Consider the following 19,817-nt stretch of genomic DNA (forward strand, 5'->3'; position numbering starts at 1 on the left):
AACGCTCGTCTTGGAGCACTGAATAATTAGGTTACGAGCACTGAATAATTAGGTTACGAGCACTGAATAATTAGGTTACATACCACTCGGTAAGTCGTGACCGACCACGGAACTAAAAGAAAAGGTTTACGGAATTATACAACTACTGAAAACTACATATCAGTGAAAATAAGAAATGCTGGTCCTGTGTCGCGTGGAGGCTGCCGGCCTCTGTGAGCTCCGGAAGGATACTGCCGCTCTCGCCGCGCGCGACTCTCTTCCCCGCCAGCCCTCCCGCGGAAACATGTGATTTTCGCGGGAAACTGAGGCGGCCAGATTTGGGACAAGGCGCACGGTAAAACATAATTTTGAAAGAAATAAAGTGTTAAACAATGAAAATAGTCTAATATGTTCCTGTGGGAAAATACATAAACATTTGTTGTAGTTCGGCGGAGGGATATGCCACACCTGGCCGGATCCTTCCGCCGACGTGGCACTTGTTACTTGGCGTTCGCCCCGTTGCACATTCTACACTCTGGTGCGCGCCCGAGAGCGTTCAATGCACACGCCTTCGTGAGACGTTGATGAGGCATAGCTGTCTATGCGACATAGAGGAGCATTGGCGGTCTGCGTCAGTGTCATGTATGGAATTTTATGCATTCAAAATAATGGTGAGAAGGAATGACTTCAATTTGTTACTGCATCGTATGAAACTTCTAAATCAATTCTTAGTGGACATGATTATTGGAATGGAAAGTGAACATTATTTATTTTGTACAAGTAGTATAAATTTTACTTTTATTGTATTTATTTAAATTTTATATTTTTGTACCCCTCGTAATTTGATCATAAGATAATTATAGAAAAAATAAAATTAGATCAATTATTACTAAACTCTGATTCATCCCTAGTGTATCAGGTGGGTAACAGATAGTAGGCGATAAATTTAAAAACATTATGCTCAACTTTATCTATGTTATTTCCTTAAATACTCTCGTATACATTATTTGGTACATTAAATTTTATTTAAGTTAAATAATAGTATTAAAATTTTTTATGTTCTGCTGCATTGTTATACAAATATTCACTAGAAATAAAAAAATATATATATCTTGAAGTATGTTAAAAAAATCAATATACTGATGACATAAAAACTCATTTTATTACATCAGCTATCACTACCCCAATGTCTCACTCTTTCCTATGCTGGGTGTGACGGGATTTCCTTTTTAGCAGCTCTCAGCTGTTTCATCTCGAAGGGTAGTTGAGGCAAGTGGTTCGAAAATAATTGTTGTTAGGTCCAATTATCATTTGTACGAATATTGTTGCTAATTAGATTAGATAGTGTTTCCAAACAAGACATACAATGGAGCATGACAATTCAAAAGAGAGTTCTGTAGAAACAAATCTGTTGGAGAAAGAGAAAGACATCCAAGAAGGCAAAATGTCTGCAAGAAGTTCTAAACATTTTGACAAGGAAAATGAAGTTAAGCAGAATTTAATGTCAAATAATGATGAAGAAGAAGAAGGCGATGTGAGCGGCGTTAAGTATGTACCAGCAAATTCAATAAATGGAGATGCAAAAATCAACTTAGAGAATGTTAAAGCCGCTTTTGCGGGAATGGGAAAAGAAGAATTAATGAAATTCGCAAACGATCCTTTTTGGGTCCGTATTCGCTGGACTTTCTTCATTCTGTTCTGGTTATTGTGGGTCGGAATGCTTGCCGGTGCAATAGCCATCGTAGTAGTTGCTCCCAAGTGCGCTGCTCCTGCTCCACTCAAATGGTGGGAGCAAGGGCCCCTCTACAAAGTTGATGTGGCTTCCTTCAGCGGGAATCTAAAGGGTAACTATACATTTTTATCATATCAACAAATAAAAATGATATTTTATAAATGTATTTTTGTGTTCCTCTTACTATATTTAATGATTCTTCAAAATGGCATAGGCCTATTTGAATTTGTTTACCGTTTTGAAAAATTATGTTATTTAGCTAAATTTAAAATACTGCAAATCATTTGAATTTTTTTAGGTTAGCTACATTTTAAAAAAAAGTTGGTTAGTTTAGCGGCATTAAAATTATTGATTATTCTGTATCGCTTATCCAAGTTTATCCTTTGATCCTGATGGCATGATCATGTATAAGGTCCTGTGGTACAGGATGCTTGCTGTTTTAATTTAGTATATGAAGATTCTGGTGAAACAAAAATATTACAATAGAAACCAATTATTAAGTCATGGAAATTTTTTTTATTCAAATTATGATCATAAATCATTGTTAAATCACAAATTTTTTTGCTATGTCCAGGATCAATGCATACAAGATTATTCCATCAGAATCTAAGGATCAACTTGGATACATTTTACTGAAATTAGCAAAATACTTAAAATTGGTGTGAACAATGTGGTTAAAATTTAAAATAGGTACTCCTTGGAATTTTTGCGACAAGTAGTATTCAAAAACAACTTTTATTGTTATTAAATAAATTTTTTAATGAGTGCCTACTCACGAATATTACTTACAGTTGTATAGTTTTGAGACTTTTAAAATAAAATTAATGAAAATGTTGTTTGTGTATCATACTAATAATCTTAGTTAATTATACGCACTGCAACATTAATTTTAACCTCTCTTTTCCATCCTTGCACATTTGTAATACAAAAGCATGGAGTGCATTCTAGTTTTAAATCTGGTTTTCAGCCTTTTTTGAATCGAGGGCAGGTCTGATGAGAGAGCGAAAAAGTGAAAGAAAGAGGTGTGAGTTTCAGAAGATTTTTAATGTTTGGGTTTACCTACATAGGTTGAAAATTATGATTCTTAAGTTAATAAAAGTCATAGGAAATGAGTTACGTGGTATACACAGATCACATTTACAGTTATTGCCACAGTAACATTTAAAAGCTTATTTTTTGGTTGTTTGTGGGGTTTAAAAGGTTGTACAATAATTAATAGGAAGGGTGTCCGACAAAATTATTTGCACTTGGGCCCTTAGTTTATCTTGCAACCCTTATCAACCCTTGCTTTCTTAGCAAAAGTGTAATGGGCCACACTGTATCATAAACATGATTTATCACCATAAAAATCACTATTTCTCTATTATTTGTTTATTTATTTATTTATTTATTTATTTATTAATGTTGTAACATGTCCACCAACAGCTGAGGGCTTTAGCGGTGGGCACGACACATATATACAAGGACAACATATTGTTATGATTTACCGCGGGTTCTTAAAGGATAGCCCAATTAAAGATTTTATTACACAAACAGTTTTATTTATTGCCACTACTTATGTCACTTACAAAAATCTTCTAAAATGGCAAATAATTAATTACACTTAAAGAAAGGTCTATTCCCCAGTCACTCGTTCCACACACCTCGCTGGGCCGCACCTCTGGCACAACTCTCGCCGCAGCACCCCTCGTGTGTCTCCGCCGCCGCCGACCCACTTTCCCTTTGCCGAGGATCCGCTCGACTCCTCGCTCGCAACTTCACTCAGGACTCCGTCGCGCCCACGACTCTATCGCCCGGAAACTCCGCCGCGGGAAAACTCCCGACTCCACTGAACTCTCACTCACTCCCTGCCCTGGAACCTTCGCCCAAGAACTTCGCCACTCTGCCGCACTTGCGGCACTATCGCCCGGAAACTCCGCCGCAGGAGAATTCCCGACTGAACACTCTGAACTGACTCCCTGCCCTGACGTCCTCGGGCATATATATAAGACTCGGCGCAATTCCAGAACTCACGAGAACGGCCGGGGCCAGTCGCGTCATCGCGAGCCGTCCCGACGGCAGAAATCTCTCGAAAACACGTGTCGGCGGCTCGCGTAACTCCGCAGCTGGCAGGTTCGGATGTCAAACTAACAGTTCTGCGCGGGGGGAGCGGAAGGCTGGAGGGAGATAAAGCAGCGACCCAGGTGCGCACGGTACATCTCATGTTACGGTGGCATTTGATGCAGCCCAGCTAGCTCTGCACCTGCGCATGACGTGGCCTTGCTAACGTTCGTAACAATATAAACAATACAAACTAAATACAAACAAACAAAGTTTAAAATCTACCTATTAAAGATAAACATCAAAAAATAAAACACATAAAAAGAAATACAAAACATAGACATTATAATGAAATTACTAATTGCCGACATTGTAATAAATTGATAAGAGAATAACCCATATTATAGGCTTATGTAAAAAAATAATTACATTATATAGCAACACTTTTACAGATTAAGATTATCAATTTTATTGAAATTAGAAATGAGTCGAAAAATTATATCATCCTTTTTATGGTATGTGCATAGGGTAGTCCTAGATGTTAAATGGGGGAATTCTAATGTCATTATTATCAAGAATGAACTTAACAATTCAATTTTGAACAGTAACAGTTTTTAATAAATACATAATCAAGATAGGTACGGTGTTAAGAAAGAATCTGAGAGAAGTTTTTAAGTTTAATTATTTTATAAAATTTATTCTGAATGGATTCTAATTTATTGCTATCAGAAGCATAATTTCCTCAAGAAACATATTGTGGCTCAACAAGCATGTGTATCTTCACCATCCAAAACACCCTATTGTGTACTTGTACTATAAGAACTTGCCTGTCTTTATTCCTTCAGCACTACCTTGTTGGCAACTTCATCAATATCCTTATAATATTGTAATATAAACTTACAAAATAAATATTTTTTTAGCTGTCCTACTCTCACCAAACATTTTGCTTTTTTTTTTTGTTATTTCTTATAGTGTAACACTAATATATACCCTATGATAACAAGACTTTTTATGTTACCTAATAAATTTATTAATGACTAACCTACTAAAGGCAAATTTTCCTCCTAACATCACTAACAAAACACACCACACACTCACTTAACAGCAAACCAAATTAATACAAAATAAAATGCACTTCTCATGTAACACAGTTAACTAAATTAACGCAAAATTCCTTTAAAAACCATTACTTTTCTTGGCTTTATGCATTATCATTTACTATTATTATTACTATTGTATGTATTTTAATTTTAGGCAAAATTATTAGCCATTCAACAATTAAATTCATTCAGTGTTGCAAAACACTACACTTCGTTCACTGTCCTGATCACTACTACAGTCACAACCACACATTCATTCTCAACACCATAACATCAAATATATTCAGTGTAAAGAAATACAGAGTTTCCTTTCTCTTGGAACTACTACACTCATTACCACACATCCAATTAATTTATTACTACCTGCTAAATACTTATTTTCTACTTACTTAAACATTTACATTCACCTATTATCAGCATCCACTTATTCGTACCATAACTAATATTTACTGAGGATAAGTTAGATTCTAATCTCAGATTCGAATCTGAAAAATTACCGGATCGTACACACCTTAAAAACTCAGATATTCGTTCGTGCAACAACAGCCTAAGTCAATTACTTAAATTGATGTGTATAAAATAGGAAAAAAAAAATTATATACCTATTAATGGTCATGAACTTAGACGTGAAAATAAAATGTTTGAAAGTCAGATCGTCAAAATTAAATAAAAATATAAATGTTTAATTAGGATAAAAAATAATCGAAACTGAAATTCGAATTTGAAAACAAGCGTAATTTTGATATATAAATATTAAAATAGACAATGGTGCAACATTCGGCTTGGTGCAAACGTTTAAGGAGACCCATGCGTACACCACACAACCTTCAGAACTGGGGGATATAGCAACATTTTGTACCACGAGCCCCCCTTTGTGGTAAAAGTGTATTTTTGTTTCAGGCTTGTCGATAAAAAAATTAATAACAAATAAACTAGACAATGGTGCAACATTCGGCTTGGTGCAAACGTTTAAGGAGACACTTGGGTACACCACACAACCTTCAGAACTGGGGGATATGGCACCATTTATTACCACGAGCCCCCTTTTGTGGTGATTGTGTTTATTTTGATCAGACTTGTAAATAAATTAATTAATTAAAATTAAACTAGATTATGGTGCAACTTTCGGCTTGGTGCAAATTTTAAGGAGACCCTTGGGTACACCACACAACCTATAGAACTGGGGGAGAAGGCACCATTTTCTACCACGAGCCCCCCTTTGTGGTGTTTGTGTTTATTTTGATCAGACTTGGCAATAAAAAAATTAATAACAATTAAATTAGACATTAGTGCAACATTCGGCTTGGCAAGTCTGATCAAAATAAACACAATCACCACAAAAATGGGGCTCGTGGTAAAAAATGATGCCATATCCCCCAGTTCTGAAGGTTGTATGGTGTACCCAAGTGTCACCTTAAACGTTTGCACTAAGACGAATTTTGCACCATTGTCTAGTTTAATTTTTATTAATTTATTTATTTACAAGTCTGAAATAAAAACACAATTTTACCACAAAGAGGGGCTCGTGGTAAAAATTGGTGCCATATCCCTCAGTTCTGAAGGTTGTGTGGTGTACCCAAGGGTCTCCTTAAACGTTTGCACCAAGCTGAATGTTGCACCATTGTCTAGTTTAACTTTTATTAATTAATTTATTTACAAGTCTGATCAAAATAAACACAATCACCACAAAAGGGGGCTCGTGGTAAAAAATGGTGTTATATCCCCCAGTTCTGAAGGTTGTGTGGTGTACCCAAGGGTCTCCTTAAACGTTTATACCAAACTGAATGTTGCACCATTGTCTAACTTTTATTAATTCATTTATTTACAAATCTGAAATAAAAACACAGTTTTACCACAAAGGGGCTCGTGTTACAAAATGGTGCCATATCCCCCAGTTCTGAAGGTCGTGTGGTGTACCCAAAGGTCTCCTTAAACGTTTGCACCAATTTGAATGTTGCACCATTGTCTAGTATAGTTGTTATTAATTTTTTTATTGACAAGTCTGATCAAAATAAACACAATCAAAACAAAGGGGGGCTCGTGGTAAAAAATGGTGCCATATCCCCCAGTTCTGAAGGTTGTGTGGTGTACCCAAGGGTCTCCTTAAACGTTTGCACCAAGCTGAATGTTGCACCATTGTCTAGTTTAACTTTTATTAATTTATTTATTTACAAGTCTGATCAAAATAAACACAATCACCACAAAAGGGGGGGGGGGGCTCGTGGTAAAAAATGGTGTTATATCCCCCAGTTCTGAAGGTTGTGTGGTGTACCCAACGGTCTCCTTAAACGTTTGCATCAAGCTGAATGTTGCACCATTGTCTATTTTAATATTTACATATCAAAATTACTCTTGTTTTCAAAAATTTTTTATCTTAATTAAACATTAATATTTTTATTTAATTTTGAAGATCTGACTTGCAAACATTTTATTAACACGTCTAAGTTCATGAACATGCATATATAATTTTTTTTCCTATTTTATACACATCAATATAAGGAATTGACTTAGGCTGTTGTGGCACAAACGATTTTCTGGGTTTTTAAGGTGTGTACGATAATTATGGTATGATCCGGTAATTTTTCAGATTCAAATCTAACTTATCCTCAGTCTGATACTTTCACTCCAAAATTCACACTTATCATTCATTTTTATTTTCATTGTGATATTCATTCTTTCACTGTTACCAATATTATATACGATTCCCTTCGTTCCTCCATTCAAATCTGTTTTCATTGGCCAATTTCAATGATCACATATCATTACCTACTTTTTTTCTGGTCATAAATACTGGTATCAAGATGTAGACTTGGCCCTTTCTTTTTCTAAAATTTTAATTTTTTTAATAATTTGATAAATGAAATGAACTCAAGTTAGATTAATTGTTATTATTTATAAAATGCATCCAATAAATAATGAGCATTCATAAAAGTGCTACCAAATGTCTTTCGTACACAGTCTGCCTCATACTTGCAAAGGTTGCAAGAGAAATAATGCTGGCTGTAACATCATCCACTAGCCAAAACAATCCATCTGGCAGGCAGCAGGTAGAAGACCACTGCTTTCAATAATATGCTAAATCAAAGCAGGAAAATTTTAACCAACCGTCTTAAGCAGTACACAATTTTTAGAACTTTTTATAATATTTTAGGGAAATCCCCATCTCCACAATTACCCAAATTTTCTTCATTATAAATATTCTGGCACTCTACCTTTAAAGAGGGTTTCACAGGAGCATGATGCAGCATAGGGTGACTCGCTTGGCAGTATGAATTTTGAGGGTGGCGGTTGACTTTGAGAGCGTTGCATGAGCGTCAGACAATACTTCTGATGCTCGTCGCCAGTGTATTAGAAAGGAGGAACAGCATGTTTACCTTCAGCCATTAAACTTTTGAATAGTTGAGGTTTAAGATGTTTGTAGATCCAATCGCATTGCACAGTTTGAAACATGCTGAAGTATTCAATTACACCATTAGCCACGTGAGCTATCTGTTACTGTGATTGGCATTAGCTTATGGCTTCTGGCTTCCTAGTTTCTGCTTGCAATGGTGCTGAGCAGCAATAGAGTTCAGTCCACCTAATCCTGATAGGATAGCACAGTTATAGTGAAGCTGCTTATTTCAGCAAGTTATCACTCTATGACTTAATTCTAGTTTTACTAATTTTATAATTATTAACAAAAAATTTTTTTTACCATGTCAGGTTTGCAAGCCAAGATTGACTATTTCAAGGATCTTGGAGTCAAAGGCATAATAGTGGAGTCTATTATCAAGTCTGATTCCCTTACAAAGTCTGCTGTAGACTTCAAGGAAGTGGACCCATTACTTGGTACATTAGACACTTTCAAGAATATTACCAGTAAAATCAAAGATGCAGGTAAGTCACTAAGTTGGTGTTTTTATTCTAAAATTAACATTGTTAATTGTGTATATGTACAAGAACTGTAGTCCAGATACAAGTGTAGTACCCACAGTGTAGAGGCTGCCAAAAGGTTTGTTGTGATTCCTCTTAATACTGGTAAAGGTTTTTATGGCTAATTAATTTAATTTTAGGATGTCCCCTTTCAATTATAGTTCTGGTACAAGGACGCTATATCTGTATTGATGCGATACATAGCTGTTCAAATTAAACATTGAAAATAGGTGATAATTCACTAATATCAATATCACAAAAATCAGCACTGCAAATATTAACGTTGCCAAAACTGCTTAAAACAGCACATGGTCAAAAAAGTGAATGCTCCAAAAATCTCTTGTTATGTAATTCCTGTGAATACTCGGTTACATAATTCCAGTACCTAGTGATTGTATATTCCAGATAAGATCACACCAATGTTAAGTTTTCAAAGCTAATATAATATTACATGTCATTATGGAGTTCTTTCAGAAATTATCTTTATTCTATTTGTTTTTAATAGTGCCATTTTCTTAAAAATTAAATTCCTGAAATCAAATTTCAATTTTCTTTTCCTTGTAAAGAGTGTTGGAGTGTTAACAAGGATTTTACTTTCTTGAATGTTGTTCATTCTGGATTCCAAACACCTGTAGGCATAATATACTTGTTTGATGTACAATATTCCGTACACATTCCAAAACTTGTAATGTTGCAAGACCCTGCCTTCTCCAGCCTTTAAAACAATTTTTGAGTAATTAATATGATATTTTATTCATTCAGAGGGTATCAGCTGATTATATAGTTGCAAATTATTGTGAACTAGTTTTTATACTTGTTTTTTTTTTTTTGTCATTATTAATATTTGAGTAAATAATTTTTACAGTTGTGTGTGGAAATGCAATTTTTCATTAGGTTATTTACTTTAAATATTTTTTTATGTTTATATTTTAAATTTGTATTAATGTGGAAGTTTTTATTACATTTCTAGAACATTTGGTATTGTTTGAGTAAAAGAAAAGACGAGAGACGGGTGCGTCACTCAGCAGCGCCAGGGTTTTATCAGTGCTGAGGCTTTCTGGAAATTTCTGTATGTAATCTTATGATGAGAAAGTTTAATTCGTGTGTCTCCTGTGGAGCTTATCATTTGACTATAGAAAGAGAGACAGTAAGGGCCGAATTCAGAGAGCTCTTTCGACGGTTATCCACACACCAAAAGGCTTTTCCATTGAAGCTGCTCTGCAGAGACGTTTTTCAGTGGTTGGTTGACTGCTGGATAAGGAGAGCCAACCACTTGAAAGTGAATGTGGTCTGAAGCTCATTCGAATGCCTGTTCAGTTGAAAATCGGCGGAGCAGTTGATGGTTTTAATATATAATTCCCACATAAAAACGTGTTCATGTATGTTTGTAATTGTTTAAAACATTTTTTTCATATGGCAGATATGTAAAATATGTTTTGGAATTAAATATGCGTTTTTAAAGAAATCTTTCCCCCGCAAAGTTTGCATCAGACACGTGTTTTGTAGCGATGGCAAAAGATATGGATGAATTTCCAAATCACATTGACGAGGTTTTTGAATTTTTTGATGATCTTAAAAATGAAAATCCAGTTCCGCGAAGGTATATAAGAAATTTAGCAGATCCGTTTGATTTTTGTCGGGATCAAGAGTTCGAAACACAATTTTTTTCCTCTGTAAGAAACTGCATCTGTTTTTTTTTTTTTATTACGGTTTTGTGCTTTCTCACGAGATCAAAAATAATCTCTTTTTCATCTGGAGAAAACACTATAATTTTAGGCAACGTATCCATCTTAAGAAAATTTCTCAACCTGGTGTAGGGTTACCAGACGTCCGGCAAAAGGAGGACATGTCCTCCTTTTTATGTGTTTTTTTGCATCCGGCCGGATTTTCCTTAATGCTCCAAAATGTCCGGCTTTTTTATAAAGTGAGATAATTCCTGCAGTTACACTCTGGGCAAAGCGCGCGCTGTCCGCAGAGTCATCCCACTAGTAAGTAGTACTATGACAGCTTGACAGGTAGCAGCACATGCAGAAGTACGTGTTTTTAATATGCTGTATATGCTTAGTTTGTTTGATTCTTTATACTGAAACTGTATTAAAAGCCAAAACATTGTAAAATATCGTACTCCATTGTAATTAATTCATGGCTTTTTTAAAAAATATATATATTGTCCTCCTTTTTAGTGAAATGTCCTCCTTTTGCGAGATGAATGTCGTCCTTTTTTATTATCAGTGTCTGGTAACCCTAACCTCGTGTCCAATCCAAACAAAATATTATTTTCAGCGGGAGAGCAAACAAAAGACAATCAAAATGAAATAGGGCGCTTTTCCACACACACTCCAAGTACTTGATCTAAGAAAATTTTTGTGCCATGTTGCCAGATCTTCACTGAAAGTGGATGGGAACAAGCTTTCAGCTGGCAGTCATTCGAAAGGCGTTTTTGAAGTATGAGAGGTGGAGAGTCTGCCAGATGAATGAGAGTTGGATGCGCTTTCGAAGGTCAACTCTGAATTCGGGCCTAAAACATGCACTGGCTTCTGGAATTTTTTTGTAGTGAAATGTATTATGATTGGTTGTTTTGTGTAAGCGGTGTTGTGATTGGGCGGGTAACATGGCTTCCTCCTCCCTGTGTGGCGGGAGGCAGTGGTGTCATATCGCCAGTTCTCTGCTAGATGTTTTCTGAGTAAGTCACGTTTGGCAGGGGCTCAAGCATTAATTAATATGTACTAAGGGACAAACTTCACGGCTGTGGTCGGTGCTGCGCCGGTAATCGACCTCGTTTGGAACATTTATTTTGAATTCTCATCGACCACAGTCATCAGCACTCAGCCCACAAGGGAGCATAAGGGATATTTTTGCCACCAACCCAAGGACACTTCTGTCCTGGGCTAGTACCGTCGATGCCAAGCGACTTCGGGGCTTATCTACTAGATTTCTAATGTGTGCGAGTATTAAGAACATTTTTCGGCATATCAAAATAACAAAAATTAATTTTTTTCTGAGCAGGGAAAATTTTGGTTGTGTTGCTAAGAATACTCTGAGGACATTTTGCAAACATTGTGTAATGGCAGACTGTGTTTTGTTTTTGTGCAGATCTAAAAAATAAATAAATGTAAAAGTTCTGCTAACTCTTTTTCTTCAGTAAAAACTGCATAACCAAGTTTGTTCTTAACGTCTAAATTAAAAACATTTAGAAACCTTTTTGGTGAACATTGTTTTTATTTATTATTTTTTGAAGTGTTTCATGAATGTTGCAAGTCAGGTCATCTTTTAGCCATGTGAATCTGGGTTGTAATAAACTGTTTTTTGCCTGTTGCTAATACCTGGAGTGGTGGGTTAACATGTACCATGAGCAATTATATTAGTATATTAAAATTTATTACTTAACTCCTACTCGTACCAACACTGCTATTTTTCACTCCTTAACTACCATTATCATTCATGTTTATTTTCACACCAATATTAATATTTTGCTGTTGCCAATATTACATACTATAATTCCCTTCGTTCCTCCGTTCAAGTCTGTTTTCATTGGCCAACATCAATGACATTATATAATTCGCTTACATTTTTTCTGGCCATAAATATACACATTCACTTCTTACCGGTATCAAGATGTAGACTTGTCTCTTTTTTCTAACATTTTAATATATAATAATTTGATGAATATAATGAAATTAGGAAAGATTTATTGTTACCAGTTATAAAATGCATTCAATAAACGATTAGCATTCACAAAAGTGCTACCAAACGTCTTTCTGATACACCAATCCCTCACTTAGCACGACTAATGCATTCTTAAAAATGTTTGTGTTAATCAAAATCACGTATTCTGAAGCATTAGTCTCCATAAATCATAAATAGCAAGGTTGATTCACTTAGTGTTCCAAAATGTGTAGGGAAATATTCTTTATGTAATATAAATGCAAATAATAATACTCAGCAATAAATATATCACACCATTTATCTTTATAAACCTACCATAGAATACTTTGACAAATATGATACCGCGTAACTGGAGATATTTATCATAATTCGGCTGGTTGACTTGCCCGCCCAGGTGTGACCTTCAACTCATGTTGCATACCTTACCATGAACTTTCCAAACCATCCTGTACTGGCAGTGAAACCAATATTGTCCGGATATTTACATTTTAATTTCAAATATTAGTCATTCGCATATCACCGCTTGGTTCACACCAATCCTGTCAGGCCAGTGATTTTTTTTTTTCATTTCACCATTCATTTAACAACCTTTTCCATGTCTATCATCTGTTCATTTCTGTTCTGGTTTCTAATGTCAATATATATTTCTGCTAGTACAACCAACAGCATCAGACTGATATAAACATTTGATAGTCCTTATTTCGTATGATTGTGCGCACAGTTGACTTTCTTAAAACCAAAGTGCGACCAACATAAGTGTGGCCTTCATGACATTCTTGCACGCTATAATACTTTTAGTTTTGTCTCAAATACTTTAACATGATGCATTATGCTCTCACTTGGAAACCATGATTGTAATATGATTCCAACTGCAGGTGCTTGCAAATGTACAGTTGTCAGTTACCTGCAGACGAATGGGTAGATGTTGCTTTGTGTTTGTGTGTGCAAGTTCCCTGCCACTGGCTAGACTGAAGTTCATCACGGCCCGGTCTGTGGCCGAGCGGCAACATTACAGCCCAGCGGCATATGCGCAGACACAAAAACATTTGGTACTTCATACTCCATATCCGCAACCTAACTTGCCATAGATGATGTTTGTACAGCAGCCCATAGCGTAGTCAGACCTGCACACGCATCTCTTCCCCCCTTGTATAGCTAACTGTATGCCCCAGTTCATCTGTGCCGAGTTGAAACAGACTTCGTGGTGTCATGCCCGACTTTTTTTTGCCTGTGGCTATTTCGTGCTAACTGAAATTTACAGACATGCTTTTCAAGACTGGGGCAGTAAAAATAACATTGCGCTACATGAATTTGCGCAATTTGAAGACGTGCTAAGTGAGGTATTGGTGTACATGAACTGTTTTGAACCTGCCCCCAGGGATGCACCTGGTAATGAGTTTGGTGCCCAACTTCTCCAGTGATCAGCACTCGTGGTTCAACAAGTCTGTGCACAGCGAACAACCATACACAGACTATTACGTGTGGGCTTCTTCTTCTCGAGTTGATGCTGAAGGAAATAAGCTGCCACCAAACAAATGGGCAAGTTCCATTCCATGCCATCGTTCACATTGAATTCATTTAGGACGTTTGTATAATGCAGTGTCTTTTTTAATTCAGTAGTTTTTACTGTTAAATATGCAGGAAGAAGTCTTAACAGCATTTTCCAGATGACAGCACTGAGTGAATGCATGTCCAGTGCCGTCCCAAAACTATTAAAACTCAAGCAGAGAAAAGTGCGAGCTTCCAGGCACATTGTTTAAATCTTTAAATTTTATAATTGAAAATATTTTGATTTGAAGCATTGATAAAGGCTGGTGAAACAGAAACTGTTAAAATCCCACTGATATACAGAAAATATCAAATCTCTTATCTACACTATTTCTGCTTTTTAATTCACATAGTGACTGAACTTCATAATCATATTGATTGCCTTTTCAATTTTATTTTTTCATTCATATAACCAGCTGCTTCCTTACAGTTTGTTAGCCAATGCCTAGGGACAAGAAAAATATGTTTTATTTTTATTTTTTTAAAGTTTTTTTTTTGTTTTCAAAAAGAGGTTTAGTTAATGTTTTTTTATTGGTTGTCTTTATTCATTAAAGTAGCAAAATGAGTTCATGCCCCTGGTAGAAACTAGTCTAGCTACATCCTTGCTATAAGTATAAGATGTATTATATTGAAATACTTAGCAGTGTTATTTCTATTTTATCACAATTCACCATATAATCATTTCCCTTACCAATGACACTGCCAGTCTGGTGCTACGTGACCAGGATAGTGAGTAGCTTGTACGTACTGACATACATATATATAGTATTCTATTGTATGTAGGAGTGAAGGGTGATAAGAAAGTTTGATACACTAGTATTTCAGAAGTTTTGTGTGAACACAAATTATGAAGATTATCTTAAACTGTGAAAAGACTTGTGCAGCTTGAGACGTAATAGGGTCAATCCATTTCAAATCATCCAGGGGTCTACACCCCACCCCCTCAGATTTTCTTGAAATTTTTTTTACAGCACCTATGAACAAATATAACAACACGTATTTTTTATTTTGGACAAATTCGATTTAGTTTTTATTTTATATATTTTTTTTAGTAAATGGTTCCTTTTTAACTGATCTGTTGTTTGAGGTGCAAGATGAAAAAGGCACTTTTCAGGAAATATCTAATTGTGAAGTTATTATTTAATAATAACTAATGAATTTTACAATTCTTACTTGAAATTTCATCAGGGTTCCAAAACCCAGGTTAAAAATAACATTAGACTCATATTAAACCCTGTTTTCACTCTTTAAAGTTGGCGCTCTGTAATTTTTTTCATCTGTACAGCTATTTTCGTAAATGTTCATAACTTTTTTCTGGCTGATCCAATGAGGCTGAGAAATGTCTCATTTGAAAGAGGATGAAAAGTACTATAATAATATAAAATAAAATTCATGGGTATTTGATGTTATCATTCGATAAAAAGGGGAAAACATATTATATTGCTGAAAAGATGCATATTAGCTGTAAATCGTTATCAAATCAATGGTTGGAACAATTATTTTAATTTTATTATTACACATAACAAATAGCTTTTACACTTTAATAGGCTAATGAAACTAATCATATAGTTTTAATTTTGTAAAGGATACTACTTAGGATTTTTGGGTAATATTCAAGTGTCGAGTAGGTAGTTAAAGTGTGTTAAAAATTATAGGTATTAATAAAGTTTTTTAATTTTTTGGCTTACCTTTTTTGTTGATATGAAACTTAATATTTCCTTGGCCAGGCAGCATTAATGTTTTAAACACTTTTTTTTTAGAAGGACTGAACATCATTCGTCCAATTTGAGCACTTAATTGTCGAACATCTATGGAGCAAATTATGTTTGTAAAAGGGACCCAGCACTTATCCTCTCTTCCAACATTTTGGTTTTCTGGCCAAAAAAATGTCTGTGATGGCCAGTGAGGGTGCATAAAATTGATATAATCATCTTTATTGTCATCATCAAGCTCCAAAATGAGTCCAATGAAGCACTTATCTTCATACACACAGCCTATGTAGGTATTTGGTTGGAAATTTGGAAGTTCTAGTTTTTGTGATAAACTATACCTCAATGAAAAAAATTTGTCACTGCTTATCCATTTTGCTGCTATTACAGTATTAGATAGAGGTTGGAAAAAATGGAAAGATCTTGTGCCAGGTACAGTTTTATGTTGACTAAAACGCTGAGTCAACTTTGGTTCTACATTTTCTACACTATCTATATTAATGAATTGAAATATTATTTTTGAAAAGTGTTTGCTACAAAACTTAAACATTTCTTCTGGTGTGCAAATTTGGTCTTTATATGGTCTTTAGAGGTTGGCTCTTGTAACATTGCATGAAAAGTCCAGGAAGTTTTTAGACTAAAATCTGCTTCATGAAAACAAAGATTGACTAAACTCTTGAAATTTTTGTATAGTGCAGAACAGCCATCTGTGATGTATTCTACTGTTGTTACTTTTGGTTTTTTTGCTTTCATGTAACTGCAAATTCTGCTTTGTACTTCATAAACAAAGTTTACATCATGTTTCATGTAATCTGATAAAAAGGAAAAATGATTGCTGTGAAACAGAGGAGCTATCTTTGTCTCTGTAATAAATTACTAATGGATGTAGTGTGCAAGATGCATGGGACCGATGATAACTTTGAATCTCATCTTGAAGGATAAATCCGTAATTTTCAGAAAAATCCATAAAGCAAAGCACTTAGTTTTGGGATACATTTTCTTTCCTCTTTTTTATGTATTCAGATTGTTGCTTTGAAATATAAGAATGAGGTATCAAGGTTTCAAGTTTTTCATTTAAAAGTGTAATATACTCGGACAATCGTAGGACCATTGTTTGAAGCTGGCTCCGGTCAGTATTTGTCCATTGCTTGAATATTATTTGGTCTTTATCATCATAGTCTTCCAGTGTTGTTTTAACTAAATCATTCAATTTGTCAGAATTAGGACATTTATCACACATTCTTAACATGCATTCTCTTTTTACATCTTCACACATTAACATTTTAGTTAATTCCTTCAGTTTTATTTCATCCAGATTCATTGGACTTATAAGTAGTACAGGATTTTGATCAATGCAACAAACACATACTGAATGAACTCCTCTTTGATTAACTGTTACACACCACTTGGGCCTAAGTTCACAAAACTTTGATAGTCCAATTTTGGCATTAGGGTACATTTCTTTAAAAGTTGAGTACAGTTCCTCAAGATTACAGGGGGGGTGGGGGGCCTGAAAGCTGCTTCACAGCCGCCTGTTTTGTTTTAGCCTGCCCCTGTCTGACTGGAAACCACCCCCCCCCCCCCCTTCCCGCCAACCATTTTTTTCTATGGTCATGTGACTAACTGGCAAGGGACTGAGAAGAAATAATAACTTTCCACCAAGGAAAAAAAAATGAAATACAAGGAAGGAGGGAGAAGGGGGCCTCTCCAGCAGATGGAGAAATACATGTGTGCGAGCAGGGGACAGGGGGCAGTGCTGTAAGGTTTACATTCCAATAGCTGAGAAAAAAATACAAAGACTTCTCTTGTGCTCAGAATTCTACTGAAGGAAAATATATGGTGCAATCCAAATTCGAGGGCTCTTAGCATGAAAAGGATTATCCAGGGTTTTTACATTGGTGGGTTCTAATTAACATGGATAATCGAGAGTTTACTGTAAATGTAAATCTCAAGTAAAAGAAGGTTAACTAATTTTAAAGTGTACACAAACTATGTGTTATGTGTAATAATAAATAAATAAAATTAATATGATTGTTCTAACTATTGATTTCATAATGATTTAGAGCTAACCTGCATATTTTCAGCAATATAATAATTTTTTCCCGTTTTATCAAATGATAACATCAAATACCCATGAATTTTATTTTATTTTATTATAGTACTTTTTATCCTCTTTCAAATGAGACATTTCTCAGCCTCATTGGATCAGCCAGAAAAAAGTTATGAACATTTACAGAAATAGCTGTACAGATGAAAAAAATTACAGAGCGCCAACTTTAAAGAGTGAAAACAGGGTTTAATATGAGTCTAATGTCATTTTTAACCTGATTTTTGGAACCCTGATGAAATTTCAAGTAAGAATTGTAAAATTCATTAGTTATTATTAAATAATAACTTCACAATTAGATATTTCCTGAAAAGTGCCTTTTTCATCTTGCACCTCAAATAACAGATTGGTTAAAATGCACCATTTTCTAAAAAATTATAAAATAAAAACTAAAGCGAATTTGGCCATAATAAAAAACACGCGTTGTTATATTTGTTCATAGATGCTGTATAAAAAATTTCATAAAAATCGGTGAGGGTGGGGTGCAAAATTTTGTTTTCTCTGGATGATTTGATTTGGAATGACCCAATACCTAATAAACATAGTTGGTCCCTTTATTTATATTTGCAAAATATTGAACTTTTGAATTATATTTTCATAAAATGTAGTTTAATTACAGTTGATATTTTACGAGTGTTATTTTTTGTTGAGCAGCTGATCTGATAAACGTGTGGGTTCTTTCTCAGTTGAGTCTGAATGGAAATTCAGCATGGAAGTGGAATGATGTCAGAAAGCAATACTATTTGCACCAGTTTGACACGAGCCAACCAGATCTTAACTTTGCCAACCAAGATGTTGTTCTGGAGTTTAAGGTATGTAAATTATATTACATGTTTATAGCTTTATTCAATGAATACAGTTGTGAAATTATATTCAGGCTGTTACTTTGAGTAGATTCTTATCTTCTGTTGTATTGGCAGTTTTATAAACTGAATTTGTTCCTGCATTATTTTTCTGTGTACATAAATTTAATTTTTAATCAAGTAAGAAGCTACAAACTTAGTAACCAAGTAGGTATAGCATTTGGAATTTTTGAGTAGAATTTTCATCAGAAATAGTTTGCATAAAAATAATTGTAACGAGACTTTATAACAATAATTTCTAACTACTCCCATTGAATATAAATATTTGTCAAGGGGGAATTTACACAATTATTTAGGTTGTTGATTGATCGTGTACTTGGACGCCACTATGTGAATGGGCATGTGGACCCAGTTCGCTACTCTCTTTCTGGGTCGTGATGTGACCCACGTGGGTACTAGGCTTGAATCCCCCTATACGGTGTTGAAACCTACCCTTTCGGCCCTCTCTGCAAATGTTGATCACTGATGGGCTCTTTGGGTGTTCCACACGCCTCTGTCCTTATGCAGGGGTACATGTCATCGGTAAACAAAATACGGTTTGGTGGTAAGGGTTTTTATTTACATAGTTTATCATTTGAGAGAGCACTCTACAAGGAATCCATAGGTAACTAAACTGTAATAATGCCAACTGCAGTTCCTCTGGCTTAGCTGCAGACCAGTGTACTACGTGATCTGATATAGAATATGTGTTTTGTTGTTATTTTTGAAATGTTCTAAAAATAACATGTAGGGGGTATAAATAAAACTTCCACCTTGGATTGAGCTGTAATGAGGAAAGTAGTTGTTTCGTTCCCAGGACCATTGATACGTAGACTCCAGCAGCATAACTATTTGTAGAGCTGCCAGAAAGGCATGGAAATTGGTAGGAGCCACCAGGCAGCCCTCTCATTAGCCTGGAAATGTCAAGTGGTGATGACATAGGTAGTTCTCCATTGAAGCGCTTTCATTTCTTGGTGATGTCAAATGGCAGTAGTTCATCCCAGTCAATCCTTTTCAACCAAAATGTCTGGACCAAAAGCGTGATCAGCAGGACTAATGAGTAATGAGGCAAGCCAAATGAGCAGGTCAAGAAGTCTAGCCATGTCAGATGAAATGATTTTCTTCATTGCTGGCATTGAGTTGTTTTCAGTTTTGTTCAAGAAAGTATCTGTGCTGGGATTC

The 19,817-nt window shown here is 35.2% G+C and overlaps 1 protein-coding gene across 1 annotated transcript in view; it reads left to right on the forward strand.

The window, feature by feature from the left end:
- Positions 1 to 1,137: 1,137 nt before the first annotated feature.
- Positions 1,138 to 19,817, forward strand: part of LOC134535746 (amino acid transporter heavy chain SLC3A1) — a 44,437-nt gene continuing 25,757 nt past the window's right edge. Inside the window, exons 1-4 of the mRNA XM_063374980.1 lie at positions 1,138 to 1,823; positions 8,554 to 8,727; positions 13,808 to 13,968; positions 18,480 to 18,605. Of these exons, the coding sequence (XP_063231050.1) occupies positions 1,346 to 1,823; positions 8,554 to 8,727; positions 13,808 to 13,968; positions 18,480 to 18,605 (939 nt within the window). The 5' untranslated portion in view covers positions 1,138 to 1,345. The remainder of the gene's footprint in view (positions 1,824 to 8,553; positions 8,728 to 13,807; positions 13,969 to 18,479; positions 18,606 to 19,817) is intronic.

Source organism: Bacillus rossius, chromosome 1, assembly GCF_032445375.1.
Source record: "Bacillus rossius redtenbacheri isolate Brsri chromosome 1, Brsri_v3, whole genome shotgun sequence".
NCBI lineage: Eukaryota > Metazoa > Arthropoda > Insecta > Phasmatodea > Bacillidae > Bacillus > Bacillus rossius.